Below are 26,322 nucleotides of genomic sequence, written 5' to 3'. Positions count from 1 at the left end.
ACGCAGCCCAAAGCTGGCAGCAGAGACCGACCAGTGCATTCGCAACAAAATTGATGGCAGACGCCCGCGAACCGTCGTGGCGTAAGTGCGAACATATATTTTTCCCGCCAGTGTGTCCCGCGCGCTTTCGACGCCACTGCGGCAGTGAGTTCCACGTGCCATCCAGCGAGTTGCATCAGCGTAGTCGAAGTAGCGAATACTAAACTGTTAGTCGGATCGGGAGAGCTTCACACTAGTGAGACCCACTTGAGACGAGCGACATCGTTCGAGAGTGAGCACTCCCAGAGACCCCAAACACTAGTGGATTATTTGAAAGCAATTTATAAAAGTGTTATTCCGCATTTTAGCGCCTCCTAGTACCGTATGGACTGTTGACACAGAATGAAGTGGATTATTGTGGTATGTTGATTCGTATTTTTTTTTCGCATGAAGCTTCTTTCCGGTCCCAGAATGCTCGAACCAATTATAATTGCTAACATCCTCGCGAAGAAAATTACATAGTTTGTGCTAACCTGTGGTTGCAACGTTGGACACCTGCTCTGCCGAGAAGATTTAATTGTCTGAAGAACAGGCCGGTAGCCGATGAAGGACTTTGTGGTTGCAAAAGGAAAAAAAGTTCGAACGCACAGAAACGCTGTTACGGCACATATTTGCAACTTAAGTGATCAAGGATCTGAAACTGAAACTGGTGGTTGGTGTTTATAGAGCTTATGTAATTACAGCGCGTGTATGATTCTACTGTCAATTGGAATATGCTTGATTGAGTGTATGTTGCGGATGGAAATCAGATTGAGTGCCAAACGGTGGATAATTTTTTAATGTTGGATCAGTCGAGAATAATAACGGGTGCAATAAGCGCAATAAAGTGTTCGAGTGGTGACATTAACGGGTTCTTTAAGTAATGTTCCTGTGTGTGTAATTTTAGAGCATTTCATTAAAAATGTTTATGAGAAGAGCTTACGCGTTTAAAAATTATCATGTTCCCTGAAGAGGGTAAGATTAAATGAAACAAATAATTGCTGAACCATGAAATTTGTTAACAATATCTGCCACACTGTCCACTAAAGTTTGGAAAGTTAATTTTGTATTCCATGAAGGTAAGTTTTGGTGCTATATTAGCTTGGCCTTCTACTTCGACCGACTCCGAAGCCGATTATCAACGTCAATGTTGGAACACGAGCATAGGCCGACTGGTTTGTGAGACCAGTGCTACTAGACAAAATCCAAGGAAACATATTTTAATGGAATTAATGTGTTAAATAAACTCCCACTGGCCTATGATATTCAGTATAAAAACTCAATCGTCATGCAAACATTTGTGTAAACTAGAAAGAGCTCTTCAAAACCATTCTCAGAAATTTGTTCTAAATCAAATGTGTTTTCTTTCTGGTAGCACAAAAAACTAATCAGATAGGTATATAGCCGAGCAACAATTTTAGCAAATGAATTCTCAAGAAATTACCTCAGAAGTAGAATAGACGATCCCCCTCTTGCCCCCTTTAAACAATATTGTATATATTTCTTACGATACATCATTTTTGCTCGTGAAATAGTTAAAAAAATCATAAACTAAGTTACCACTTTCATGGTAACATTCATGAAATTTTCAATTCAACAATTTCACAGATCTTCCCCAAACTTATCGCAGCCCCACTACTTGTTTCATTTTCTGATGGCTAAACTTCAACCACGGAGCCATTTCACAGAATCAACAATTCACAATAAATTACAACAAATGAACAATACCATTGCGCAATTTGCCATTGCGTGTGGAGATTCTTTTCCGTAGCGGTGAAGCATTTTCAGTGCCAGCTGACAACACCCTGAAGGCCATTCGGTACGCTCCTTTGGATGTCATTTTCGTTCATGCTATCGTCACTGCTAGTGTTTTGGATATTGTTGATTGCTTTGACCTGTTTCACTGCTTTGCGGATTATGGTCGTGAGACCATATTCCTGGTTTCTTGCCATTCCGCTGGCGATAATGGTAGCTTCTTCCGATGCGCTGGAGGACGGTGTTGCTAATTTAGTATTTACTGATGGTTCAGCAGGTGTTACTGGGTCGACTTGTCGTCGCTGTTGTGCTATCTTATGACAAGCTGATGCTTCTATCTATTCTGCATTAATCTCTCAAATTTTATGAAGATCGGTTGACTATGTTGCGAGTTTTTACTATGAATGTAAACAAAAGTCGCACTCACACGTCACATTGATGACAAAATTTATAAGACGTGTCATAATCGTGCATGGAAAATTTTCCATAGAAAAAAATCATCAATTTTTAACTTTTATTCATATATTTGCGTTCATATGGTCTATAAACAATCGGTGAAATGCATTTTGAAGGAAATGAGTCAGGGAAATTGTTATTTTTGATTACAGTGTTGCCAAATATGCTTTATTTCCAGTTTAAAACTAAAACTGTGTTTTTCTCACAACTCGTGTAATTTCTTTTGAAAATGTTTATGTCATTGCGTTCCTCAGACATTTTCACACATAAAACATCTAAAACTTCAATATAACTTGAGCAAATCTCTAGATACAGTGATTTGAAGCAAAAAACTCACAATTTCTCATCATGTTTCTCGCTATATCTAAGTAACTAAGTAGAATTTCAAAATTCTGAAAACGCCACTTTGTAGAGATTTTTCAAACAAGTAATGTAGCATATCTAACTCAGTTTACCCCAAAATGGCGTTTGTCATAAGATAGCACAACAGCGACGTTGTGTCAAAGTGTCTGTGCTTTTTTGTTGCGATAATTGTTTTTAGTAGTAATTTTTCTACCAGTAAATTAACAATTGTCATTGTAATATAGGGTAAACGAGCCCTTATACATCTCATTAGTCAGGATGTCACACTATTTCGTTGATAGCTCGGCTAACTGTCACTGGATTGGGCTTAAATAGATTTCAACTTCTTGGCTTCGTTGCGCTGAAGTAATACAATGAAAAATCTGACGCGGAAAATGTATAATACTCGCGTTTGAGCGAAGTGAAAAGTCTAGTACTCGCATAGAAATATCTTTTAATTTCAACAATATTTTGCCTGAAAATCAATTAAAAAATAAATATTGTTGACAATAAGACAATTTTTTATTGAATGAGACAATTTTTTATTGAATTAAAAAAAATGTTTTTAAAATGTAAATCTACGGTGAACCAAAAAATATTTTTTTTGATATGACAAAAATTGTTTGAACAACAGCTTTCATTTGCCAAATCGACCATTTTTGTTGGTTGAATCTCAAATTATTTTTTTTTGTTTTTGATTATAGTTGTTTTAACCTTAAGATCATTCGCCTCTTTTCGGGTTACAGAAATCTCTTTTGGAAAAATCTCTAACCCTATGTGCGGTGTTGGGAATCGAACTGAGGTGAGCTGCATACAAGGCAATCGATTTACCAAATAATTTAATATTTGAGCTTCGCAAGCTTTTGACATATTTATTAGCTTAGTAAGCTTTTGACATATTTATTTCATTCAACTTCAATACCATAACCGCACACTCGCACCTTACGCTAAACTCCACTCAATAGGTTCTGTACAACATGTGGCTGCAGCTTCTTCTGTTCGGAAACCGACTTTTTCATTATATTTTCATTAGATTTGACCTCAATTTTCTATGGGCCTTAGTTCCGGTGCCGGGGTGAAGGGTGGTTCATGTCCTTGTGTACTAAAGTGACCTCGTTGGCTTCGTACAACTCCAGGACAACATTTAAATAGAGCCACGAAGCTAGATCCTCCCAGAAGATCGTGAAGCCTTCGCACAGTGGCACGACTTAGAACAAAAGGTGGACTAAAGTCCAAACTTTACCGTATCGGTTCAAATAGGACGTTTTATGTAATTTTGGTGCGCTGAATTCGTTTTTGATACTAAAACATTTTAAAAATAAACATTTACCATTCATTAGGATGTCTCAAATTTTTTTTTTTTCGAAATCGTTCTTAAAATTTGTGTATGTTAATTTTCGTGTGCTAAATCGTTTTCTATATGAACACTTGTAAAAAAATTCATTATACATTAGGCTGGCTCAAAAATAATTATGTTGTTGTGAAGGCTCAAAAATTTTTTAAAGAAATTTTTGTGCGCTATTTTGATTATGAAAATAGAAATTAACTTTACTACTTATTAGAGTGGCTCAAAAGTAAATATATTGTCTTTTATAATGATTTTTTTCAATAGTAAATTTGAAATTTATTTTCCACATTGAAACGCATTGATTGTCATCTCATTATGGGGTTTTAGGTTTTTTTTATCGCATACCCTTAAGCTATATCAGTGCTATGCAAACTCGGATCAAAATAGTCTCATCAAATGACTAGAACTCAACTGTGTTCACTCAATTTGACAGTTATTGCATAAGTTAGCAAAAATAGTTCCAGAAACATTTTATGACATATTTCAGATGATTGAGAATATTTACTGATTTTTAAACATTCTTAATACCTTTACCACCTAAAAACCAAACTTCCCAATCGGTTTCTTATTCTTGATCACTAGTAAAACCCTTGTAGATCATGCTCTCAATGCTATTTGAAAGTTGTGTATGCATTAATGTCATTATTCTAGCTATAAAGTGATTATTCAAATTCAATATCACTAATAACCATGCGTCTCCATTGACAGTTTTTTTAAATTTTGACTGCTTATCGCAAGTTTTCGCAAAACTAGCATATACTCATTTTAAAGAGAAAATTAAAAGCTTTCGAATGAGCATAGTGTGATCGCGGGCATTCACGGGCGTCGTTGTTGTTATCGCATTAGAAGTTCGAATTCAATAAAAAATCATTACAAACAGTTATCTAAACACTAACGATGTAATTTTATCACACGGATAATTTTGGTGAAGTAATGCAATGCATAAAATTAACCGTTTCTTTGAAAAATGAAAATAATCGTATGTAGTTCCTATGGTCAAATAATGCAAAAAACACTTGAGTTATGACTTTCAAAAAGCTGTCAAAAATCCATTTTACGTTCAAATCACCTAAAATCTCGCGAAAATATCTCTGATAGCTCAGCTGATACGAGAAAAATACTAGTGGAAATATCGCATAACCTTCATATACGGACTTAAGTCCGGGCTCGTCCCACTGTGCTTCGTGCTGCTTCAGCAGAGGAAGCAGAAGCTTCTCCCTGAGGTACAGTTCCGAGCCCGTGACTTTCCCTACGTATTTGCCATTCGTCACGTTTTGGAGCAAATTGTTTTAAACCACTTTGCGCGTTAAGGACACGAAACCTATAACTAAATTAGTTTTTGGAGGCGTGACTGTTGTGGAGATGGAAGATCGCCTTTTTCAAGAAGATTTTTCAAGGGACGTATTTAGTAACCCAGTAACGCTGCCTTTCAACACATCTTTAACAATGAAGACAACATGCTTGTAGAAATAATCTCTTCCATCAGCATGAGAGTAAGGTTATGTTTGGCTCAATTCGGCCAGCTGTCACTACTCTATAGTGGATCTAAATTGATCTGCATCTAATAAGGTCGAATTCGTAGCAAAGCAGAAAAACCCTCCGAATTTTATACCTCCGAAAAATTCTGGGAAATCGTCAAGCAGCGACTTCGGCAAAGAAATGAACAGCGCTCAAGAAATGTGTCATCTTAAAATATTCGAAACGAAAAATGTTATACTTGTATTACTGTAGAAATAAAAGCTGAACAGGGAGGGATTGGGTAGAATAATTGGGGTTTACACGATTTCAATCACGAATGCAGATCATTTCGGGTGCCCAGCTTTACTATCAACCAGGAGTTGATTTGGCTAGATAAAATGTGCCTTTGCCTACATACTGAAATGTGTGCGGCATAGCTACCGGATCAGAAGTACACAAGCCACTATTTGTTTGCACCGAGTGGTTCCTGCTTTGCATGAACAGTAAAGGACTCATTCAGAAACCCTTATCTTAAGCTGCTTTGCCTGGCATGTTACCAGTACTAGGTTTTGTTACTTAAACTTTGATGATTTGCATCATACACAGCTAGAAGTTATACACTGATACTGATTGAGTTTCGGTTTCTAGTTGAAACTTCATTTATTGAAAGTTTTTTTATAATTACCTTTATACCATGATTACATTTCGAAGAAATGTATAAACCAAATAGTTTGAAATGGCTGTAACTTCAGAATAATTGCAAATAAAACTAAATTTCTAGCTCGTTGCATTCATATTTTGGCACCGATAAAGTTTTTCCAAGAATAAAATAAAGTTTTTGTTGAAAGCTACGACTCACTTGCGAGTGCAAAAAAAACAAACTGCATCACTTTGCCAGTTCATGAGCTGAATCATAGGTGTCGCATGACTAAATTTAGTTTTTCCGCAAATCGCCAATTTCAATTACACTACCACGAAACATTTATTCAAAAACAAAACATATTTCAATTATTCGATGTATATCAATTCTAATGGTGTGCGTTTTTTCTCTATTTATCTGTCCTGTGTGCTTTCCAAATTCGACCCAACCAAGCTTCGGGGCTCCGGAGCGGTAAGCGAGGAGCGGCTACTGATTGTACGCCCGGGTGTTTTAAAACATGTGCGCCTCGAGGGTGCTATCGAGAACGCCATGTGCACATGTGCACATGTAACTTCGATTACGTCAGGAGCCTGGCCCGACTCAAAGCGGGTACTCAAAAAACTGACCTGTGGAAAGTCTCAAACTTTTCTAGGGGTCGTCTTCTCTGGACGCCACTTCACCACTAATAATAACTAGAACGGACTCACCGACTCAGCTACTGTTGAATGAAGATGATGCTGATGATTCTGCTACTACTGCGGCGTATCAGGGCAACGAGACGATCTGGTGAACAGCTACCGGCTCGGCCGAATCTGGCCAGCTGTTCCTGGTTGAATTATGCTGCTTCGATTTCACGTGGTGTTCAGATGGTCACCGGAAGGTTTGGGCACTTCCGATGGAGCGATGTGTTGGCGTATCGGCTCCCTTCCGACAAAAACGTGCCGGTTAAATTTGTCCTTCCTAGTGATGCGAAAGCGGGCGGTAAACGGATTTGCGTACGGTTTGCACCGAATTATCCTGTTTGGAGTAACGAAGCTTGGTGGTCAAAAGGGTTGTTAGCCATGTGCGTGGTCAGAATTTTAAGCACATTTTACCTTCGTTTCTCGATTCGCACATATAATCGGTTCGCACTACACGCTTTCTACGCGCAACGCACGATTTCTATCTAGTAAGAGAAAGCCTTCCATTATTTACGTAGCGCTTTTAGGGAGGAGGGGGTCCGACAAATTGTGACAAATTGTTACATATTGCGGAAGGGGAGTAAGCTAGAACTTTACGTAACATGTTTTTACTGATGAAAAAAAAATTTTGACGAATTTTGTTCGAAATAGTGGAGGGGTGATAGAGAACTTTGTGATAATTTATTACATGGGGGGAGAGGGGAGTAAATTTTGGACAATTTTTGCGTTTCATAATTTATCACGGCTTTTACCTAAATGGGTACACACGCTGCAAACAAATCGCGACACTACCACTCTGCTGAACGGTTTTGGACAAAGTGATTAGAGCCTATTTTCCTCAGATTAAGAAAGGGAGTCTCAAAATACCCGGAAATACGTCATTTTCTGAAAATTCTTTGGAATTACTCGGGATCTCAGATCATTTAACCATCTAGTTTGTTCTGGCTTAAGCAAATGGTCTAGTTTTCCCTTTCCCTCAACTTTACTGCAAGGATTCTTCTTGAAATTAGCATTCTCGCAATCTCACTCGGGCTTGAAAGAAACGAGCGTGATCTTCGGATACAGAAACGGTTGGCCTTATCGAAGATAGAACACATTTCCTAGATTTTGGCTGATGGTAGGCTTTGCTTTGATTAAAGTATTTGAAATGTGGATTCTATGTATGATACTTTGTATCGGTGTAAATTATAGGGTTATTAATGAATTGAATGTATATGTTATTACGTATATTCAATTCAAAATATTTGCAATCTTAATATACTAGGAATGTACAACAGTTACACTATTCCATCGAGTTTTGCACTATCAACCAAAATCCGACCCTTACCATCATTAGGTGCCGTACACAAATGACGGAGCCTTTTTCGGCGATTTTCGACCCCTCCCCCTTCGTAACATTTTGTCACAAAATTCTAACCTCCCCCTTGTAAATAACGTAGCATTTCCCAAACCTACTCCCCCGCGATGCGGCCGGTGCATGAAAAAAGAAATTAAATGTTTTACAATTATTTTAAATATATGTTCCTAAAAAATTATTGGCGGATTTTATCAACATTTTCATAATAAGAACAAATTGGTACAAAATAAGCCTATTATAAAATATTTTCTTTTTTTGCGAGCTTGCAATTACGTGAATCTAATTTGTGTGATTTTAAATTTATTTCTAATAGGAATGGAGGAACATCAATGGGTTTTGATGCCATTCAAAAAAATTTAAACTTAATGCTACGTCGTACAGCTTCTGACCCTACTCTCCCCCTTATCACACATCGTCACAAATTTGGTATACCCCCTCCTCCTACCCACCAAAATGCTACGGCATTTATGCATGGCCCTTAGTGCGCATACAATAGGGTAAAAAAACCTGTTTTGGCCTTAATAGGGAGGGGCAGCACTATTTCATTAATTGTGCGGCTCACAATCCATGGAATGAGTAAAAAATTTGAGTATCTCTGTTTCGTCCCAAAGAACCAACACAATAACACAAAGGGTCTAAGCCTGGTGAAATATTTCTGCGCTGAACAATTATGGCAGGCGATGCTTTAACCAACGGCTTCAAATGGGTATGATGAGAAAAGGAACAGGGAGAAAATAGACTCAAAACCCTATTGGCGATTTGCAGCAAAACTAAAATTAGTCAGCTCATGAACTGGCAAAGTGATGCAGTTTGTTTTTTTTTTCACTCGCAAGAGAGTCGTAGCTTCTAACAAAAACTTCATTGTATCATCGGAATTAACTTACCAGTCCCAAAATATGAATGAAACGAGTAAGAAATTTAGTTTTCTTTGCAATTATTTTGAAGTTATAGCCATTTGAAACTGTTTGGCTTATGCATTTCAGTATTAATATTCAATCCCTTCACATTTTGAACTACGTAGGAGATTCTGTTGGGCCTATCAGAGCGAAGGATCAGCTGTGTATGATGCAACGCTGACACTTCCTTATGAGCTGGTTATATTTTTTCCTCGTGTGATCCGGAGAGTTTCATGAATTTACACCATCTCATGAAGGTTTTGTTTGACTTAGGACAAACGGGAAATGATGTTGCGGCAACTATGGTGCTCAACAAATTACATTTCGGAACCGCACACATGTAGCTTTGCGAATATTAGAAAACACTATGTTTTACTCCCTTTTTACATGATGTTTAGTCACCATCTTATAAAATAATAGTTTTCCTTCGTTTTCGTAAGCAATTATCAACAGATTTAAAGGTGATATGTTGTTTGAAAGCTATTTTCTTGCCAAAGTTTACAGAAAATATATCCACTATAACAGAACAAAATGAAAACAGCAACACTTCTAACGCAGAATCGTCAATAAGCATAAAAACCCAGTCAAAAAGGGCAATTTGCTGGCTAACGGGGGGCTATTTGCCAACTCGGATGGGTTAATTGCCCTTCAATTTGCCAGCAAATTGCTGGCAATTAGGGGGCTATTTCAAATGCAACATTTGGGCGATTTGCCGCCGTCATTTTTTTGCCGCCCTGTCCGTCTTTAAATCGCACCCAAATCGCCCACGGAACGCTCCATTTAGTCGCCCTTAATTGCCTATATGAAAATTGCAAATATTCCTTGTTTTCGGATTCATTATCTACTCACATAAATTTACCAGTGTACTAGGTAATCACCACCAAACTGTAGGAAGAACAATGGTGAAATTGGTAGTACACACCAAAACTTACCACAATCTGACATCCGTGAAATATTTAGGTCAGGCAGGCCCGTGCGCAGAAAATTCTCAAAGGGAGGGTTTTGATATTTTAACGTTTATTTTAAAAGATAGGTACAGAAACCCTCAAACTTTGAAGACTTTTTTCCCAGGCCTGGAGGACCTAGTCTCCTGAACCAATCGACTCAGCTCAAAAGGTTATGTTGTTTGTTACCGAGAAGAAGTCATCAATAGACCTGACTCGTGGTGGATTCGAATTAGTTTGTAGTAGTTGAGCCTACCAACTAAACCAAAACCACCTGTATCTCGCAATCCTCATCCATCCAACCATTCGTAACTACTTTAGAAAGAGCACAATGCACTTTTTGTTTTGTTTTAATCGTTTATGTTTTATCCATAGTGGCTTTTTCTTGTTTGCTGGCCAACCTTCGCGATATATCTGACCTACTCAGGTTCGCTGCAAATATCGTCACCTGTTGAGACACGAACCGATCCGGAGGTGTCGACCATAAGGATTTACATTTCTTTACAACCACCTTCGCTGGGTTTCTTATCCTTCTTGGTTGTTCCTATTGATCTGCTAGCTGATGCTGAGAGTTTCTCGGCTGCGGTATTTCACTCGATACCGAAACCCATTTTCGCAATCCATTTAGTTGCCACTCAGGCGGAGTGATCATCAGCGGTGAAATTTCTCCAGACAACGATATCCCGGTTTTCTCTAACTCCGTATTTTTCCTCCTTTGCTGCCGTTGCTATCTCGCTGACCGACATCTGCTGTCTACTCACAACTGTTGCTAATATCGAACGAAACGGGAACCGATCCTTCAGAAAAGCCGTCCAACTTGACATACATCTCTTTCCAGTCACTCTCTTACTTGGTTTCTTCTTCTACTTATTTCTAGAGTGACTGAACTCAAATGACATTTTATGTGTGAAAACGGTTTGGGGTATATTTTTTCCTGAACAAGAGGTTAGTAAATTTTAAAAGTAATTCAAAACCTTCATGGGTGGGGTTTGAACCCCCAAAACCCTCCCCTTGCGCACGGGTCTGAGGTCAGGAATCTTGTTCTATTATAGTTACACATGGTTCCACAATTTCCCACATTCGTTGGATAAATGAAGTGCACTATACAAACAAAGTACAAGCGAGAACACGCCAATTGTTTAAAAAAAACAATTTCAAGCTTAAGCCAAAGATGAACCGCCATATTAGAAAAACGCGAAAAACAACCAAGTCCATTTCAGCCGCCAGAAAATTTGTCTAAGTATTGAAATTGCCTTTAAATCGCATTCGCAAATTGCATTTGTTCCTAGGGGCAATTAGCACAGGCGAGTCAAACGTAAAACTGTTTAAATCGCCTGACCATGTTCATCCGCATTTTTTTTTTTTTTTGACAGGGAAATGATTTCAGTAGAAGCATTGAAACAGCACATCTTTCACACAAGCATCCACTTATTCCATCTTACATGAGCATCGTTATGGAAAGACCCATAACTGCACACTGCAGCTGTAAACAAAGTAATGGTATTCGTTTAAAAACTGCTGTTAACATTTGGAGATGTATTAAGTGCACTTATGAAGTGGTCATGAAGTTTCCATTGTGGAAGGTGGTACCTTTACATGAATTGGTATGAACGGATGAGTTTATCATTTCATTACATCGATATTGTACTGAAAAATGCATGCTATCGTTTCCACAATAAGCCCCTAAGCACAGTCAGTCGTTCTGCTTACAAAGGATACGGTACCTGATTCCGGATGCTCAGTGAATGTTGCAGTTCACACATTTGCATCTTCGAGCCATTATTTAATTTGTTGTATTTTATGTACGTTAATAAAGCGATGAAACACATTTCGGGACGACATTACTGTTTATTGCTTGACAGAGGACAAGAACATTTGACAACAAATCGAAACAGCGTGTTGGCTGCGACATGTTGATGAATGATAAACACTTTACAGGATGATGTGTTAGCAAATCAAATGAATTCAAACACCACGAAGTCGTGTCGCATGCACCCTATGACCATAACCATACGTTTTAGATCATAGCTTCAAACACATGTTGGCGTAGTCGTCAAAGTCGAAACGCAAATTCCATAACCAATTTAGTTAAAGGTTTTGTGCCTTCAACGCGCAAAGATAATTTTAAATAATTTCCTCCTTTCTTTACAACCACCTTCGCTGGGTTTCTTATCCTTCTTGGTTGTTCCTATTGATCTGCTAGCTGATGCTGAGAGTTTCTCGGCTGCGGTATTTCACTCGATACCGAAACCCATTTTCGCAATCCATTTAGTTGCCACTCAGGCGGAGTGATCATCAGCGGTGAAATTTCTCCAGACAACGATATCCCGGTTTTCTCTAACTCCGTATTTTTCCTCCTTTGCTGCCGTTGCTATCTCGCTGACCGACATCTGCTGTCTACTCACAACTGTTGCTAATATCGAACGAAACGGGAACCGATCCTTCAGAAAAGCCGTCCAACTTGACATACATCTCTTTCCAGTCACTCTCTTACTTGGTTTCTTCTTCTACTTATTTCTAGAGTGACTGAACTCAAATGACATTTTATGTGTGAAAACGGTTTGGGGTATATTTTTTCCTGAACAAGAGGTTAGTAAATTTTAAAAGTAATTCAAAACCTTCATGGGTGGGGTTTGAACCCCCAAAACCCTCCCCTTGCGCACGGGTCTGAGGTCAGGAATCTTGTTCTATTATAGTTACACATGGTTCCACAATTTCCCACATTCGTTGGATAAATGAAGTGCACTATACAAACAAAGTACAAGCGAGAACACGCCAATTGTTTAAAAAAAAACAATTTCAAGCTTAAGCCAAAGATGAACCGCCATATTAGAAAAACGCGAAAAACAACCAAGTCCATTTCAGCCGCCAGAAAATTTGTCTAAGTATTGAAATTGCCTTTAAATCGCATTCGCAAAATGCATTTGTTCCTAGGGGCAATTAGCACAGGCGAGTCAAACGTAAAACTGTTTAAATCGCCTGACCATGTTCATCCGCATTTTTTTTTTTTTTTTTGACAGGGAAATGATTTCAGTAGAAGCATTGAAACAGCACATCTTTCACACAAGCATCCACTTATTCCATCTTACATGAGCATCGTTATGGAAAGACCCATAACTGCACACTGCAGCTGTAAACAAAGTAATGGTATTCGTTTAAAAACTGCTGTTAACATTTGGAGATGTATTAAGTGCACTTATGAAGTGGTCATGAAGTTTCCATTGTGGAAGGTGGTACCTTTACATGAATTGGTATGAACGGATGAGTTTATCATTTCATTACATCGATATTGTACTGAAAAATGCATGCTATCGTTTCCACAATAAGCCCCTAAGCACAGTCAGTCGTTCTGCTTACAAAGGATACGGTACCTGATTCCGGATGCTCAGTGAATGTTGCAGTTCACACATTTGCATCTTCGAGCCATTATTTAATTTGTTGTATTTTATGTACGTTAATAAAGCGATGAAACACATTTCGGGACGACATTACTGTTTATTGCTTGACAGAGGACAAGAACATTTGACAACAAATCGAAACAGCGTGTTGGCTGCGACATGTTGATGAATGATAAACACTTTACAGGATGATGTGTTAGCAAATCAAATGAATTCAAACACCACGAAGTCGTGTCGCATGCACCCTATGACCATAACCATACGTTTTAGATCATAGCTTCAAACACATGTTGGCGTAGTCGTCAAAGTCGAAACGCAAATTCCATAACCAATTTAGTTAAAGGTTTTGTGCCTTCAACGCGCAAAGATAATTTTAAATAATTTCCTCCTTAGTGGATAAAAAATTAAAAAAATGAAAATAATAAAAAGTCTTGAAATAGAATGATATGGAAAAGTGAATATGGACCGATTAGGAAAATTTCAAACATGTTTTTAAAAACTACAAAACCTAAAATAGTCTGCTGTGAGCGAAATAAGTTTCGGTAGTCTTTAAAAAAATGGCAAAGCTATCTAACTTTGTGTCATTCGTAGGTCGATGCGGACTGGGTTGCCCCAACATTTTCTCTGACGTATATTACCAGAGGAAATCCATGGTCTTCATCAATAAAGATAACGTTTGCTATAATGAAACTAGCAAGTTCCATCGCTTTTATTTAGCCTCTGCCACCTAGGCCAATCGAATGGTCATCCTCCCCCCGTGACCTTGTGTTCTGTGTTATGCAATGATGAAAACATCGTCATACTCTTCAACATTACATATTACCCAACAACCGTGGACAAGGGATCTTCCGAATTGCGATGTCAACCCCCCGGGTACAATTGATCTCTGTAGCGATAACCGACCTGGCAGGCGAGTAAATTGTCCATCTTTACTACGATATTGTGGGTACTCAATGAGCATGTGCCGCACTAAACCAAACATTGCCTTGTAGGAAGCTGTTATATTGGTAACCGGTCACATCAGCTGCTTGCATCTTCAGCTGAAGGCGCTTGTGTTATTGCACAGAGATACTTTTATGAGAGAAAAGAAAAGCTCGAAGATGCCGAAAGGGGCAATTTTCTCTTTATCACGGACCGCGTACCTGTTTTGTGCGGTGACTTTGGTACTCGAACAACAAACTAATTGCACATAACAATACAGAAAGTGGCATGAATTTAAGTGAGATTGAAGCCTTCGTAAAAGGTTTTTATGTGATGCTCTTGATACGCAAAAAAATAATTTTCTTCTATCGGCACTATCACATTAACTTCATTTATTCGAGAAGCGTGTTTAGCATAATACGTATTTTCAAAATGCAGAATCGGTACTCCCCTCTGTCAAAAACGTAAAAGCTAATAATTACCTCAAATTCACCTCCAACGACGGTTCACCCAAAGGCCACCAGTGAATTCGTCGGAAAATCTGCCCGAAAGACACCAAACCGGTACCACATATCGCTTCGGCAGTCGTTTCCTTATGGGTTCCAGTGTACTATTGCCATCCTCCACAATGTATAGCCCCATTTCCAAAGCCAGCTAATCCAACCAAGAAAAGCAGGACCGCGCGCATAGGTCTCAGCTCAAGACGACGAACACTACGCAGGTTGGGCCCACAAGCGAAAGTGCAAATCGAAAATTGTATAATCAGTCAACCGGTTCGCCATTCGTTGCTGTTGTTGATTTTATTTAACTGTGCTGTTTGATAACAGCATAAATCGCGCAAAATTGATTTCAAATGGTGAATCGCCATTTTTTCGGACGATAAAAAATGAAACAATGTCGGCTGAACCTTTCGTAATACGATCAAAACATACAATTTCCTTAAAAAGGGGCAGACGTCGTTGGTGTCGACAATAAATATAAACATTAAACATGATGTACCGATAAAATTTAAAAAAAAATACGCACAATGATTATGAAAGCGAAAACATATACTAAACATGACTTACTGACTCAGAAAACAACTTTATACGCGTCGGTCTGGCTGATGAACGCGCATTACTAGCCGGCAGAGGATGCAACCAACCGGAGCTAATGAACTCAACTATTACTATTTATGTTGAACATTTGACGAAGCTGCACTGGATGCGTTTTTTTGCAAAACAAAGCGTTTAAAAATGTCATAAGAAAAATATTTAATTAAGTGGAGCGAAATTCCTTTGTTCTATGTTTAGTAGGTCAACTTCGGATTTGAATGTTTATGGCAAAAGAACATCCGTTCCTTTCATAGTCATTTGATGGGTGATCTGACAAACTGGTCTTTTGTCGATCGTAATCTACAAGGAACATACCGCCTCGGAACTTTGCCGAGGAAACCAGTTTACAACATCTAATTGGGCGATACAGGAAGCTGCATAATTTCTGGGTGATTGATTGAATGATTTTCGAAGTACACCAGGGTCATGTAGACATACAACAAACATGATCTAGATTTTATCACGAACCACAACGATGGTAAGATTTACCATGGTAAACCATTTAGGGCCAGTACTTCAGATTAATAAAGCTGCCAAGATTTAAATATTGCCCAAAAATTCAAATTGGCTGAGCGAAGGTAAATTTATTGACAGAAGTAAACATTGGCGATACAATGTGAAAGCTCAAAACGAGAGCCCCAATTTTCGCCGTAGTTTTCAGTTAATGCATTGAACTAAGATGGCAAACGTTCTAATCAACGGGTATTTTTACCTATTTTAGAGTGATAATACACTTAAAACACGACCTGCTTGATCACAATACGCAAATTCTGCATTATAACTGGTATAATGCATAAAAAGTGTCATTTGTGGAGTAAGCATCTAATTGGATCCTCTATAGGTTATAATATTTTGCCATCACTCTTCCTGTTAATTAAAGAAACAATGCAAAAGTTAACATGATCCACAAAAAAACAAATTAATCGATTTAATTACACTTCAGTCCGGTATGAAACGTTTACTGAACTCTACTGTGTTTCACATTTCTTATGATTTTATGTTCATTTAAGAGTTGTTTCTCTACGTATCACACTGTTGCTATACGGTTCAAAACGATTTATGTTTAGAGCATAGCCGAATTGCTAAACCTGTTGTATGAAATATGCCCCAGATTAAGGTCATATTTGCTTTAAGCTCAGTTTCAAGGTTTAGAATAAGCTGACCAACCGTACGGAATTTGGGAGGACTGTACGCATTTTCCGACGCATGTCCGGAAAAAATACCAGTACGGATTTGTCCGGAATTTGTGCGGAATTTCCGAGCTTAGTAGAAGTAGATGTACTCCCGGAAAAATACGAATTCTTCCACAAACAACCAAATAATGTCAATGCATTGGGTCGGAGTCTCAAAGGTTACGAGTTCGAATCTCGTCTCTGGGGGAATTTTTTTCACATGATTGCTTAGCTTCACTCACCATTTTCGATCGTTTTTCCCCGTTAGATACCATAAGTCCTAAATATGGTTGCGAACTAGTTTAGCAGGATCTAAGCTGCGATTTGGGTGGTAATAGGCAACCAGTAAATGAGAGTAAAAAAAATTGAGTATTTTTTTCTGAGCTCTGGGAACAAGTATTTTTTTTAATTGTTCCTGACACAGATAAACAAATGAACAGCTATCTGTCTTACTTTCCGTCCCGACCAGTCATTTAAACCATTCACGCAAGTTGGGTTATATTTTTTGAATTTGGATAGCTGGCTCGAAGTCGAAGGTTCCTAGAAATCCTTTTTGTGAGAATCGGTGCCATGGTACTGAAGCCCTTAGTATCGATGGTATTCTTGTTTTCGAAGAATACGAGAAACTATCTCTTTCTTTTTAGCGACATAATTCAGCGCAATTCATTTCATTCAATTATCATTTGCCTGGTTCTTTTATTTGCACTACATGGCTCTTTAATTATGTACCAAATATGCCGGTGTACGTTCTTTTATCGATGAAGATTGAGCAACACACCAAAAACAAACGTGACGCCACAAACTAATTACGTCGGCACACAGCGAATAATGGAAATCAAGCGAAAATTCGCTTATGAAACATTCTAAAAAATCATGCTTTTCGTTACATTCTGTTCCTTGTAAATACTTTAAAATTTGATACAAGATCGATTTAATTATTTTGACCAAAATGTTAAAATATGTCGTTCGCTACGATAAGAACTAATACCATTATTCTCATGATGCCATCTTGCAGGTTAATGTTTTGAAATGGGCTCCTATTTTAAAAGGTTTGATCAGGGGTGAAATAGGTTAAAGAGTGAAACTGTACGGTAACGTTTTTTGAAAATATATGTTTACGCTTGAGACTGCGTTTATAAATTTAGAAGTCCTAAAACGTTCACTTAATCACCGTGTTATTTGTCATGTTTGCGAGATCGCTGGTGTAACAGTGTGTGGATGATCGCAAAGGATCCGAGTGTTTGTATGTTAACGTATTTGATAGCGTAGGCGTTTGTTTGTCGCATGTTTTAGTGAGTATGTAACTTCGCGTGTAAAATCGATTGCATAACCGTGTGGACATGTAGATATACGCGTGAGCTCGTGAATGTTCACGCAAACCGCGAGTCTGATGTTTAATTTTGAATGTATGGTTTAGATGCAAGAAGAGATTAAGTTCCGTCATATTACTAGAATGACCGGTTTTGTCGCCTTGAAACTTGTTGTCTAGTGTATATACATGTTTATTGTCTTAAGATGGGACCAACTGAAGATATGGATGTAGGCTGCTAGGACGAGACGTGACTGATTCATGATCGCTTGGAAAAGTGGAAATTCGTAATTGTTAAAATGCTCACCTAATCACAGGAGCGTTTTTATGTTGACGAGATCGTGGGTGTATTATTATTATTGTTTATTGGGAATTTAACCTCGATAGGTCATTCGCCCTCGCGGGCGTAGGTTTGCATGCATGATAGCAATTGTATGTTCGCGTTTGTATTATTGCGCAGGGCTCAAACGTTTGTAGTTTAACGGTTTTGAAGCGTGAGCGTCTGTGTGTAACGCGTATAATTTTTTTTGAACAACCGTGTAAATTCTTGCATTTTCGCGTAGGCTATTGAATGTTTGCACGAACGGCGATTTTGAGTGTACGCTTTTTATCTATAAAGGAATGAGTCCCCCCATATCACTGGAGTATCCGGCGATAACACCCTGAGACTACTAGTGCATTTGAACTTTTTGAGACCAAGATGGAAGGCATGGACCTATGCTGCTAGGAATTAAGAGAGGGGCTTTCGGATGATATTGATTCAAGATCGGGTTGAAACGGGTGTCGGTAAAATTGCATTTGAGATCGAGTATAAAAATTTGTAAGTGCTGACATATTGACTAGATCGCCGGAGTGTTTTATGTATGTGAAATGGCGGGCGTAGGTATGTACGAATGATGGCGATTGCATGTTCACGTGCGTTACTAGATTTAAACTACCGTGAAGGGTACAAGCGTTTTTATGTTAACTTTTTTGATCGCGTGGGTGTGCGTATAGCTTCACGTATTTGAATTCGTTTATATAACCATGTAGCCGTTTGCGTGCGGCTTTCGAATGTTCACGCGGCCCGTCATACTGAGGTATGATTTTAAGCGTACGATTCAGATGAAAAAAGAAAGTGAGTTCCCCCATCTCACTGAAGTCTTTAACTATGGCACCTTGAGACTTGTTGTCTAGTGTATATAAGTTTCGTATTTTAAAATGGGAACTCCCGGGCGAGTACGATTCATGATTGCGTTTGTGTGTTGGCGCTTGAGACATCGTTCATAAATCCGTACATTTTCATTATTGCGAGATCGTGGACATAAGAATGCTACAATTATTTTCAAGGGCCATTTTTCTAGTTGAAGTATATTTTTTAAGTAATATCAAATAACGTAATCATTAGCTGTGGGTCTTTTCGCTTTGGTACTTCCCAACATTTTCCAAAAGTTTTCATAGCTAAAAGTTTTCATAGCTAAGCCTTCCGAAAATCATCTTCTTCCAATTCCATCATATCATTCAGTACTATTGGTTCATTTTGTTGACTTGATATGGAAAATATTAAATAGAAAACATTTTTCCTAGATTGTTCAAAAACTTCCGATGTCGTGGAATGATCGAGCTAGGTTTTGACGGCAAATTAATAATATTTAAATAACAATACTCAGAACACACAAACTTTGACATTTACTTAACGTGCTCCATCACTCACACTGAATCCAGAAAATATGTTGTAAAAATGCAATCGCCAGAGGTAAAATATAGGGAACGCGAGAAATACTAAACAGCCCAATAAATCAACTTTTGTATTCTCAATTTTGAGCTGAAAAGTGTACGGATTTTTCCAAGCCTACAGTTGGTTTGCTTAGTTTAGAATAATAACTTTGTCAGTACTTATAGTTCAAAATTGACTCATTTCAACTTCAAACAAATATCACACACACCAAGTCGCAATTCGACTCATTTTAACGCTATTCGCAGCAGATTAGTAGTGTAGGATGGTACCTCTTATTTCTATAATTAAACCACAACTATATGTAGAGTAGAGTGGGGTCAAGAAGGTCAGTTTTTTGGCGAGCTCGAGTGATGGTATTTTTGAGCTAATTTTTACAAATAAACACTCGTTGGAATGGTTATACATCTGGCAACGTTTTGGCAATAATGATTTAGTCCCAGCAAAGTTTTCAAGCCAAACCCAATAAGTCGAAAGTACTTTTTTCGATGTTTTTAAAATCTGATGGTACGATAGGTCACTATATTCAAGGTTAAATAAAACACGTAGAAAGTGAGCCGTTCAACTTTTATTTGAAGAGTATGAATACTGCAGATTATTTAAAAAATTATAACATAAATAATAAATGCAATCCATTGACGTCATTCAGGCAAGAAAATGAGGGAGTGGCAAATGATACGAAAAATCATGAAACCGCAAATATTGAAAAAAAAAACATGTTTTTTCAGCAGCTGCGTCTGGCTTTTTTGACAATGGAGAATGCATTTACGTACTGACCCAGTACACGTGCTTAGTAGTTGTCAAGCTACCACACGGAAGTGTACTGGAGTGTCGGGCTTGACCAGGACTAAACTAACTAACAGGTAATACCGACTAAACTCCGTTGGGCTCCGCCATCTTTCCCCCAGGAACTACCACCCGGCATTACTTCTGGGGGAATGGCAGTACTTAATGTACTTACTCGCTCTCGCTCACGCACGCACACATCCAGTATGACCCAGTTAAGCTCAGCCGGAAATGAACCGGAATTCTGGCTGGTTCCAGTTCGTATTCCGGCTCCAGTGACACAACCGATTCTAGTTAGAATCGGTTGTGTCACTGGAGCCCGTGTACGAACTGGAACCAGCCAGAATTCCAGTTCAATTCCGGCTGAGCTTTACTGGGGAGGCTTACTTGGGTGCTCGCTCTGTCACACCCTGACGCTCGCTCTGACACTCCATGTGAGGCTTACTTGTGTGCTCACCTTTTACATACCATATCCTAAGTAACAATTGAAATGCTTGAAGGATTTACCATTGTTTTATCTTGATTTTAAGAAGGCACCATCGAAGCCGATGATTTTATTATGGTTTTAAATAACTATCATTAGATTTGCTCTGTAAGTACTCTATAAAACATTGTTATGACTTCAACAATATAATTTGAACTTTTAAGTTTTATGTTGTGGTTGTAAAAAGGTTCTGTGCACTATTTTAAACCTAGAATAAAACTAGCATAAAACAAGCAATCAAGTCATAAGACAGTTTTATTGTAGACTATTGCAAACCTTGAAGTTGATCTATCTCTTTTATAAAACCTATTCAAAACAATTATTCTTACGCAAGGTATAATATGCACTACGGAGCTATAATGATTGTCAATATAAAATAAATGAATGGTGGGAGCTTTTATACCGATGCAGTCCAACTTGAGGAGCGAAATAGAATGAAATTTAATGAATAAATTTTACGATTTGGTGGACATACTATAGAAATGCAGGATACATAAAGCGTCAGAAAATTAAAAAAACTAATATATGACACCAGGACTAGCGAAGTTGAATAATAAGGTAACTTTAGCATTTATCAGTAGAAAAGTAAATATTGTTTACCGATACAAAAAATTACAATATTTGAATAATCCACGCATTCAATTAGTGCGATGGTTGATCTTAAATGCTGTGCCTGTGGATATTGCGGTTGTATTTACTATTTTTATTTATATTCTACGTAAATGTAAACAGGTCGCTGTTTCACACTATCAGCCTTTTTGCCAGACATTTCACCCGCAGAGATTAGATTCGTTGACCTGTTAATTCTACCTTACATATTATTTGTTTTGTTATTTCACGTACACAATATTAAAAAGAAATTTGACTAAATTTCTTTGGCGTTAGTTTGCATCGAAAAGCATAAAAAACAACGTAGAGCTTACCCGATCAGAAACACATAACAGAAATATTTCAAAACTATATCTCGCTTTGTTACTTGTTATAAATTTCTCTTATTTTAACAACTAACGAGATCTAATTTATAACACAATATGTTACAAAAATTGTGTTCTGTTATAATCTTGTTATTTCATTCTGATCGGGTAGTGACGCTATTACACAAACGTTCCGCTCGTTACTCGTTGTATTTTCTGATCGACGAAATAAATTGTCTGTTCAAAGTAAAGGGATTTTTTTCCTTTCTGTTCGGAAAGACTTCGTTGCCAATTCTCAGTGAACAAAACAATTTCATGGATAGTACTACAATTCTGCACTTACAATCCTTCTTCGAAACGGTAAGTGTGGCATTTTCAGCTCTATTCCTAAGGAGCCAACCGGATCTCAAAAGTTCAATCAGCTAATACCACAATGCTTCCTACATGAGATTCCAAAACAAGATTCTTTGTTCACATGAATACGGAAGTTTCCTGCTAATTTGGTTACTTCAAATCAATTGATCAAGACATTTACTAGAAGGACATTACATTGTCTGACATTTGCTATAGCTGTCAACAAATCATTTATTTTTTTATAGTTTAAAATAGTAGTTTCGATACATGTTACAGTATTAGCTGTAAGTGCAAAATGTATAACCATTGTATCTATATTGGTATTTTATGCTATTCAAAACGAAAAATGTAACGTATTCGCTTTTTTTCTTTGATAACTCAAGTTTGACAACCGCTACATACAAAAAACGCCTACCTTTTTATCTACCATCTTGGTCGAAGTCGCTGTCAAAATAATTATAACCTGCAAGCAGCGATACAGCCCACCATAAAACTTGTCGATCGTAACATAGCCTTTAAAGTGCTATGATAAACACACTAGCTATATGACTTGTTATGTTATAACAAACGCAGGAGGACATGTCATATGGAATATTTTTCAGATATATCAAGTTTTATTGGAAAAAAATGTTGTCCGATACAAAAATTCATGCAAACACAAAAAACGCCAATTTAAATTTTCTCAAATACATGCTTATTACTTCGTTTGAATGAGAATTATACGTTTCAAGGCGTTTATCGAGTAAAAATCTATGCACTTTTAACAAAATGTTTCATTTTTAACAGAATTTGGTATAATATTATTTTAATTCTAGCATTTTAAGTATCATAGAAAACCCGTTTTCGGCCGAATTCATGCGGCGCATTTATTTTGCGTAACTTTTGCATTATATTTCACCGTAAATATTGAAATCGCCTTTAAAACAAGTAAAAATGGGTCGTAAACAAGAATAAAGATTTCGTATATTTAATATTTTGGGAAATATTATATACCTAACAATCATGCATTTCGTTCGATGATTGAAGTTATGAGGTGTGAAGGAATAAAACCATGATAAAATTTTATTGAATCAATGGAGAAAAGCCAAGCTAGAACTGAAAGTTTTAACATGGAAAGCAAAAAAGGCTTTAACGACTTTGAAATAAAACGATTACTCCTATGGTGGTTTGCATATCAAGTTATACTGGTACCAATACAACTGGGCCAACTTATCATAACACGGGTTTATAGCGGCCTGTAGAAAGGTGTCAAAACCATGAAGTATGAATGGAAGGTTTTAAACATTGGTTGTAATAAACGCTATAAAACTTTAATATAACCAAAGTTGTTACATGGGATGTGTCTGACTTGTGTGCTCACCTCTAGTATACCACGTGAGGCTGACTAGGAAGGTCACCCTATCACCTGATTCACTCTCAGTCATACCACCCTAGTACACCCTGTCACTCGCCCTGGCATCCCATGTTGGACATTTTTCTAGGTTCCCACTTCGGACATACCATGTGAGGCTTACTTGGGTGCTCACCTTTAGCATACCATGTGAGACTGACTGGGATGCTCACGCTACACTCCTCTGTTACGCCACGAGGTATCAATAGCGATAGGTACCAATATTCTACGCTACGACCCTCGCATCTCGGCATGGGCAGTCCATACATACGTCTATTCACTCACTCTTTTGCCATGCTTCGGTGTGACTACCGCGGTTGCCACCCGCTGCGCCACACTTGCCTCAGCATGAGCAGACCATTCGCTCACTTCTCCGCGCTCAGCCCTTTCCGCTCTAACTAACCAATCACAAGTTAGTCATGCTTGTCGTCTGCTGCTCGGCGCGCCAGATTCTCTATAACCTGCAGGCAATCTGAGTGGTTGCAGTCGAGACTGCGTTCCACTTCTCCACCGCTTGACACATCCTCTGGATAAGGGTACACACCTAGAAAAAATCGTGTAAATTTACGTCTCAGGACCCTGACATATACGAGCGTCAAAAATGACTTAGCTTCACGTTTGATTTTACTTTTACATGACGTTGAATTTCGTAAATCACATAATTTTACTCCACATATAGCGTTTGTTCTGAATGGCAGTAAGTGTAATTTTATGTCACTGCCCTTGTAAAGTATATGTTTCATGTAAAATTAAACAGAACACGGTTATATTTCGTCATTTCGTAAATTACGGTTTGTTAAATTATGTCATGCTTGAAATTACGTCAACGCTAAAATTCATATTTTTTTGGTGTGTATCGGGGGTTATGTCCCGGCCGCAAACGTCTAGCATTGCTCTTCTTTCGACGTCGAAACGAGGACATACATGCTCCACAGTTTCGTCAACACCTGGGTAGTCAGGGCAGACGGGGGCTCCGCGTGCCCAAACCTGTGGAGGTACTGTCGGAAACAGCTATGGCCTGACAGGAATTGTGTCAGATGGAAGAGAACTTCCCCATGGGGTCTACCCACCCAGCTCGATATGTTAGGTATCAGCCGGTGGGTCCACCTACCTTTCGATGAGTTATCCCACTCGCGCTGCCATCTGGAGACCGAAGCCACCCTAGTACGCCCGCGGACTCCTCTAGTGCCACGCAGCACAAAACACTCCTCGTCTTCCCGGATGACCAGCTCGACTGGCATCATGCTCGCTATCACGCAGTATGCATCGTGTGATACCATGCGGTAGCAGATATCACTCTTTTTTTTTTTTTTTTTTTTACAATGGAGAAGACCTTTATGTCCTAGCCCAGTACACGTGCTAACGGTAGGGTCCAATCTACCACACGGGGTGCACTGGGGGCGTGTCGGACTCGAATGGTGACCAGCCATTAATACCGACTAAACTCCATTGGGCTCCGCCATCATTCCTCCCAGGAACTACCTCTCGGTATTACTTCTGGGGGGATGGCTGTACTAAGTGTACTCATTCACTCTCACTCACGCGATCATACATCCTGTATGAGGCTTACTTGGGTGCTCTCTCAATCACACTTTGATTCACTCTCAAACACTCCAACATGAGGCTGACTTTTGTGCTCACCTTTTACGTTCCATGCGAGGCTGACTTGTGTGCTCACCTTACTCATTCCTTGCTAGGCTTACTTTTGTGCTCGCCCTAGCCATCTATGTGAGGCTGACTTGGGTGCTCACCCTATCACCTGATTCACTCTCAATCGTGCCACTCTATTGTACCTTTGTCACTCCCTCTGGCATCCCATGTGGGACATTTTTCTTAGGCCCCACTTCTGACATACCATGCGAGGCTGACTTTTGTGCTCACCTTTTTCATTCCTTGCTAGGCTGACTTTTGTGCTAGCCTCTACCAACCTGTGAGGCTGACTTTTATGCTCACCCTTAACATGCAATGTGAGACTGACTTGGATGCTCACCCTTTCACTCCCCTGCCACGCCATGAGGCATCGATAGCTTAGTTCCAACATACTACGCTACGACCCTCCCGTCTTGGCATGAGGCAGTCCACTTATACGCCTATACACTCACTCTTCTGTCTTGCTTCGGGGTGGCTGGGTTTACCCCTTACGCGGTTGCCATTCGCTGCGCCAACCTACCTCGGCATGAACAGATCATTCACTCTCTTATTTTGCGCTTGGCCTTTTTCGCTCCAGCTAACCAATCACTAGTTAGCCGTGCCCGCCGTCTGTTGCTCGGTTCGCCAGATTACCTGTAGCCTACTGGCAATCTGGATGGTAGCAGCCGAGACTGCGTTCCACTTCTCCACCGTTTGACACATCCGCTGGATAAGGGTATCCGGGGTTGTGTCCCAGCCACAAACGTCAAGCATTGCTCTTCTTTCGACGTCGAACCGATGACATACGAACAGTATGTGTTCGGCAGTTTCATCTACACCTGGGCAGTCCGGGCAGACTGGGACCTCCGCGTGCCCGAACCTGTGGAGGTACTGACGGAAACAGCCATGGCCTGACAGGAATTGTGTCAGGTGGAAGTGAACTTCCCCATGGGGTCTTCCCACCCAGCTCGATATGCTAGGTATCAGACGGTGGGTCCACCTACCTTTCGAGGAGTTGTCCCACTCACGCTGCCATCTGGCGACCGAGGTCACCCTGGTGCGCTCGCGGGCTCCCCTATTTCCACGTAGCTCAAAGCACTCCTCATCTTCCCGAATGACCAGCCCGACTGGCATCATGCTCGCTATCACGCAGGATGCATCGTGTGATACCGTGCGGTAGGCAGATATCACTCTGAGGCACATCACGCGGTAGGTGCTCTCCAGTTTCTGTAGGTAACTGGTTACCCTCAGTGCTCTTGACCA

At 39.1% G+C, this 26,322-nt stretch overlaps 1 protein-coding gene across 1 annotated transcript in view; it reads left to right on the top strand.

Moving 5' to 3' along the window:
• The first annotated feature begins 302 nt into the window (after nt 1-302).
• The window catches only part of LOC131684619 (probable basic-leucine zipper transcription factor Q), a 44,642-nt gene continuing 18,622 nt past the window's right edge, over nt 303-26,322 (top strand). Inside the window, exon 1 of the mRNA XM_058967639.1 lies at nt 303-399. Coding sequence (XP_058823622.1) covers nt 382-399 — 18 coding nt within the window. The 5' untranslated portion in view covers nt 303-381. The remainder of the gene's footprint in view (nt 400-26,322) is intronic.

Source organism: Topomyia yanbarensis, chromosome 2 (assembly GCF_030247195.1).
Source record: "Topomyia yanbarensis strain Yona2022 chromosome 2, ASM3024719v1, whole genome shotgun sequence".
Classification (NCBI taxonomy): domain Eukaryota; kingdom Metazoa; phylum Arthropoda; class Insecta; order Diptera; family Culicidae; genus Topomyia; species Topomyia yanbarensis.
This window is presented reverse-complemented; position numbering and strand designations above follow the sequence as displayed.